The 6,000-nt window shown below is 52.3% G+C and overlaps 2 protein-coding genes across 2 annotated transcripts; both read right to left on the reverse strand.

Annotated features, from left to right (window-relative positions):
- Positions 1 to 263: 263 nt before the first annotated feature.
- On the reverse strand, positions 264 to 2,015 carry CTRU02_208089 (phosphate transporter; the record flags this gene model as incomplete). Its single annotated transcript, XM_036729151.1, has 1 exon — positions 264 to 2,015. The coding sequence occupies one exon, from the start codon at positions 2,013 to 2,015 to the stop codon at positions 264 to 266; it is 1,752 nt and encodes a 583-aa protein (XP_036578983.1).
- A 3,201-nt stretch (positions 2,016 to 5,216) lies between these two features.
- On the reverse strand, positions 5,217 to 5,573 carry CTRU02_208090 (uncharacterized protein; the record flags this gene model as incomplete). Its single annotated transcript, XM_036729150.1, has 1 exon — positions 5,217 to 5,573. The coding sequence occupies one exon, from the start codon at positions 5,571 to 5,573 to the stop codon at positions 5,217 to 5,219; it is 357 nt and encodes a 118-aa protein (XP_036578982.1).
- Between the last annotated feature and the right edge of the window lie 427 nt (positions 5,574 to 6,000).

The following is a 6,000-nucleotide window of genomic DNA, read 5'->3' on the forward strand; positions in this document are numbered from 1 at the left end:
TGCTAGTGGGTCAACTGTCAAGCTGGATCAACCAACAGAGCATGTCATTATGTCAACAATAGGTTCCGTGTCACTGTTTACGAAAGGATAACAAAGATGATGTTTTAACTCATTTATTATTTCATAATGTATCATAACGATAATTGGCATGTTCCAATGCCACAAGCATAATAGGCCACCCTAGTATTTCCGTTTCTCTAACCCAAATAATAAACGCCCCGCGATGCCAAATATTTCTTACAGCAAATCCCGTGTAGGACGTCTTATCCCTGTCCGAACTGGGGAGTGTTGAGGGACATGGCCATCAACAGACCACCAATCAGACCCGCGCAGGGCAGGGTGATGAACCAACCAGAGAAGACAAAGGCAACCTGGCGCCAGTTGACGGCACCGACGTCAAAGTTCATCAAGGCAACACCGACGACGGCACCAGTCAGGCACTGGGTCGTGCTGACGGGGAGACCAAGACGACTGGCGAGCAAGACGGTGATGGCGGCACCCAGCTCCATGGAGAAACCGCGAACAGGGCTCATCTTGGTGAGCTTGTTACCCATGGCCTTGATGATGTGGTGACCCATGAACCAGAAACCGGCACCGAGGAGGAAACCAGCGACGACGAGAATCCAGATCGGGCTCTCGCCGTCCTCCCTGACCTCGCCGGTCTGGTAGACCTGATACGCGGCGATCCAGGGGCCGACAGCGTTGGCAACATCGTTGGAACCGTGAGCGATGGACATCATCATGGCGCTGGCGACCTGGGCGTAGGTCCACAGGTGCTCGACGCGGTTGTCGTACTGCTTGGCCTTGCCGTGGACGGCCGCGAGCTGGGCGTTGGCGTGGCTCACGCAGTCCCGCGTGACGCCCTGAAGGAAGAAGTACTTGACGAAGCTCCAGATGCGCTTGGGGTTGTGGATGGGGAGGTGGGCGGTCGGGGCGAGGAAGCGCTCCTCGGGCTCAGGCTGGCGCTTGTACTGTCCAACGACGGCGCCGCCCTCGGGGGCCTTCTTGCCGCGCTCGATATCCTCGAGGGACAGGGGTGCGGGAGTGATGGGGGAGTTATCGTTGTTGACGGCCTTCTCGTCCTTGCCGGTGTTGTTCTCGGTCTTGGCCGCGTGCTTCTCAACATCGGGCTGGTTCTCGGCGGGCACCTCGGTGTTGGCGTAGTAGTCGATGACGATCTCATTGCCCTTGGCAGGCAGGTAGATGGGGCAGTTCTCCTTGTAGAGTAGGGGGCCGAGGAAGATGTGGCGAAGGCGGATGCGGGTGTCCTCCTTGACGAGTCTTCGGTGGACGTAGGGCATGAAGAAGCCGTATGCGAGGAGAAGAGCACCGAAGAAGACGCCGAAGATGATACCGCATGCCTTGCCAGCACCGAGCTCCTCAAGGGAGGGGGCGCCCGGCGCCTCGATGGTAATGAAAAGAGCAAGGACGGCAGCGGTGAAGGCCAGGTAGAAGGGAATGGCCTTCATGGCCTTCTCGAAAGAGTTCTGACGCTCAAGGATGGTGAACTTGAGACTGCCGAAGAGCACGGCGGCGAAGACGGCGGAGATGAAGGGAGCAATGACCCAAGACGCAGCGACCTGGGAGACGCTGCCGTCCTTCCAGGACCAAGAGACGCCGGCTTCGGCAGCGATACCGACACCGACCAAGGCACCGACAATGGTCTGGGTGGTGGAAACGGGGTAGCCCATCTTGGTAGCGGCGAGCAGCCAGAAAGCGCTGGCAAACTCGGCACAACCCATGCCCAGGATGAGGGTGGCAGGGGTCTGACGGAAGCGGTCGAGGCCGATAATGTCGTTCTTGATGGTTCCGGTGACGCGAGAACCGAGGACGACGGCGCCGAAGAACTCGGTCAACATGGACAGAGCTCCGACCTGGGGCATGGTCAGGGTCCGGGCGGCCACGGAGGTGGCATAGGAGTTGGCGACATCGTTGGCGCCGTTTCCGAAGGAACTGCCGCAGAAGGCAATACTGATTATGGCGATGATCCAGTCATACTGCGTGAGGACGGCCATGATGGCTGACTTTTGTTTTGCAGGAGGTCCGACCTTGAGAGAGAGATGGAGGAGGAGGAGGTAAGGAAGAGCGAGCCTTAGAGGGCGGTGAGGTTTTCACCACGACAATGGGCAGCTCAGAGGAGGTCGGACTAAGGGGATGAAGAAGAAGGGACTTGTCGAATCTCTCAGGGTCAAGATGGTCGAGAGAAGGTCCGGAGCGCCACGAACTTTATACAAGACGCCATGTTGGGAATTATTAAGACATCTGGGGGGCAATAGACGTGGGGGATGAAGGTGGATTGTCTCCTCTCGCCCCAAGTTTTCTGCTGAACCCCCCCCTCCTCGTTCAGGGTATCTGTTTTGGTTCAATGTTCCACCTTGTCGGTGGCATTCGCCTCAGCTGGTATCGCCGTACCGCGGATCAGGAATAAAGAGACTCTGAAAAAATAAAAAATAAAAAATTCTTAATCGCGCCGACTGAGAGTGGCAGTTCAGTATGGTTCTGGCCGGTAGGATCCATTGGAGTGGATGTTTTTGACGGATGCCCAGTCTGCGCCGAGCTCTACTAAGACGACCATGTAGTATACAACATCCACATCGTGAGCTGGTATTGGTGTAATGGGGTGCCACCAGCATCTTGGCCTTCTTGGCTTTCAAGGTACCGACAAGCGATCAGACAGGCAAATCCAGCCAGTCACAGACGGTTCTGCGAGCACGTTGTGTTTTCAATACGCTGTCGATTCATCTTGGATGTCCTTGCGGAATTTTCGGTGGTGAATTTATCGTGATGTCGCCAAGATGCAAGATCTGACGCTAGACACTCGCAGAAAAATTCACTGTCCGACTGTCGTGTGCTCAATTGCTCTTCTGAGAGCACATGTGGCAATCGACTGGGTATGAGAGCACGCGAGCAATTCCCTCTTTCAATTATCCCATGCACACGTGTGACTTTGCTTTTTGCGTGGATGAAACCTCCCGAGGTCTATCTCCCGGATTGCCTTTCTTGTTGACCGAAGACCATGCAGAATCGGCGCAATTGAACGAACCCTGGATTACCACCACCCTCTTTTTTTTTTTTTTTTTTTTTTTCTGGCGACAAAATGTCCACAGCCAAGCTTTGCTGACACTCGACTTCCAGGTACTGCTGGCTTGGATCGGCGAAGCTTTGTGGTGCTGCGAGTCACGAGTCACGCTATACTACTATGTATACCGCTGGCCCTCTCTAAAGTCTGGGCGACGACATTATTTGTGCGCGCAGCCAAGACTCTCCAGCGAGGGTTAGCGAGTCTACACAAAACAGACGTGAAGCTGCTGATCTGTCTCTTTCTGTGACCGACCGATGGGCTTTTACCCGTAACGATCAGCAGTGTGAACCTGGGACCCTGATCTGTGGACTGACAAGTGGCGATGCGAACGTTCAGCCCTCCCAGCCAGCCTTGGATGGCCGCGTGTGCTCCGAGCTGTCCATGTAGTGGTATTGTTTCTTATTCTCCAGAAAAACATCTTGGGAAACGCGCCAACCGCATTCGTCACCGATGGGAGGCATCAGACGTGGTGCATTGCAGCATCACACACTTCTTGTTCAGGCCTATCAGCAGTGAGAGCAAATGGCAAGCTTGCCGCAGCATTGTGCTGACGAATTCGGGCGCAAAAGCCGCCCAGAATCAGCTTCTGAGTCTTTGGATTTGCATCTGCGCCAAGCACCACTCGCTGCCAAGGTTACGTTGCCCTTTAGTCGTAGTCCCATTCGCCTGCGCGATTGTCAGACTTTTTTTTTTCGTCTGCCGTCGTTGAACAGAGACACGGAGGTGGCTCAGTCACTTTCGTAATAGAATGTCGACTCAGTAAACTCTAAACTCGCAGCCTTGGCGATGGCGAGCTTCGAGGGGAGCTTCGAGATGCGGCCAGCTGTTCTACCTTACCACTGAATGGCAAACGCCAAGACGCCAGGAGGTGGGAACAACCGTGATCAACGAGGGGACTTGAGCGGAAAGATTGGCTGATGCGAGAACCAAGTTCAACCCCCCCGCTCCTCAGAATGAGACATCTGCTGCTTGGTGTTACCATTGGATGCTGCTACTTGGCATTGCATCGGAACTGAAGCATCGGGGTTTGCTCTTCGGACTTAATACCACGTCAGGTGCTAAAAATACTCTGGTATTCTTTGCTACTCATCTTTTTAATGCTGGCAGGGTCGCCAAGGCCACTGATCCAAGGCTGTCTTATTGTCCGCGGCCCGTCTGCATGCCTTGAAACTTTCCACTATTAAGCTTATTGGAGAATTTATTTTAGGGTCGTTTCAAGATTCAGTCCAAGTCTGGGGGTTATCTGTCACCGTTTGAGCAAAGACATGTTCTGGTCGGCCTTGCCATGGTTCACGGGTCCTTTTCGTCTGTTGTCAGGGGCGTATAACGCAATGCATATGTGGGTTTAAGGGATGTTGTGGTGCCCTTCCAGACGTCAGAAAGCAGAAAAGACGTTGTGATGCGCCAAGCTCAACCCATCAACATCTCTAGGACGAACATCCCGTGATGGACAGTGGGTTTGCCCATGGTGAATGATTAACAGCCTAATACCAGTGAACTCAAACAGATGCATCATATGGCTGTTGTGACCAGGCTATTCGGTTTTACAGTTGGACATTGTTTAACTCCGTTGGTCCGAGAAGCTTGGCTGAATCCCTTGATATTGATGCATCGAGTCCCATGAGATACAATTGGATGTGATCAAGAAGCCCGAACAAACCTGTGTCAAACAAATATTGATTTCTTGGAACCATTCCATTGTTACTAATGCGAATGTAACATGATGGCCTCCTGTCGAGGATCCGGTCATATTTCTTGTTTGCCAAACGGCGGGAGTTTTCCCTTTATTACGTTCATTTTCGCCAAGACTGCCGAGCATCACCGTGTCAGTGTTCGTCTTCGGAGACTTCCGTCCAAAGGATAGAAGGAAAAACCCGGAAAGATATTCGTATCTGGTTGATTGGTTGTTTATAGTTCTTTGCATACTCAGGGCGGTAGCCCATGATGAAATCTTTCGACGACAATACACTCAAGGACGCTAATTTAGAGAAACTGGATATCTGGTTTTGTGGTATCACATAGAACAATGAATTTCCTTCAGTAATACTTAAAAGAAAATAAAAAAAAATAAAAAAAAAAAATCAACAAGCCGTTATGACACCAATTCGTATTGTCCATGCCCAAGTTCCTTCACTCATTTACTACCCTCAGTGCCGCTGGACCAGAACTTCTTGTTCACCTTGTCATCTGAGGCAGGTTGGGCCCTGTCGTGTTTCTCCTCGAAATCCCGGTTGTGCTCATCGACCTCGCGCTGCTGCTCTTTAGTGAGCTTCTCCCCCTGGCCCGGCACACTGGCATTTGAGATCTTGGGTTGCGGCGGCGATGTCTTCCTGGCGTCGGCTGCGTCTCGGATATCTGTTCCCGCTAGCCCTGGCTTATCGGTAAGGAAGCGGCGTGATGAGACCGCATTTGCGCGGAGAGCGAATGGCAAGGAGCGGGCGTGTTGGGAGAGGGCTGGAAGTACCCTCTGGCGAGTTGCGAGGTGGGCCATTGTTTGATTGTGGGTGTGCAATAGATTGATTTGACAAGTTCAGATTTGTAGTTTTTAGTTGCTCGTGTAGCGTTGAATAAACTGGGCTCTGAAAGCTACTGGCTTTTTGTCTATTGATAAAGGCGACCGTAGCGGTTCGCCTCATGATGTCATTCGAGCTGTATGAGCTCTGGTGACGGAAACAGCAGCGATCGGCAATTGTGTGATGGTTTTGTGAGAATCATAATGACATATGCTACCTGAGAGTACCTCACCTCCCTTATTAACCAGTAATTATACCCTGCTGCTTATCAAAGCGCGGTAAGACAAGATGTGCCTTGAATGTAGTTTTCTTTTCGGTTAGTATCAATCAGACTCCAAGCTCAGTAGCGCCAAGTTTTACAGCATATTTGGACTGGCTTTGGATCACCACCAAGTCGCTATTATT

The sequence above is a fragment of the Colletotrichum truncatum genome (assembly GCF_014235925.2).
Source record: "Colletotrichum truncatum strain CMES1059 chromosome Unknown Contig_0005, whole genome shotgun sequence".
NCBI lineage: Eukaryota > Fungi > Ascomycota > Sordariomycetes > Glomerellales > Glomerellaceae > Colletotrichum > Colletotrichum truncatum.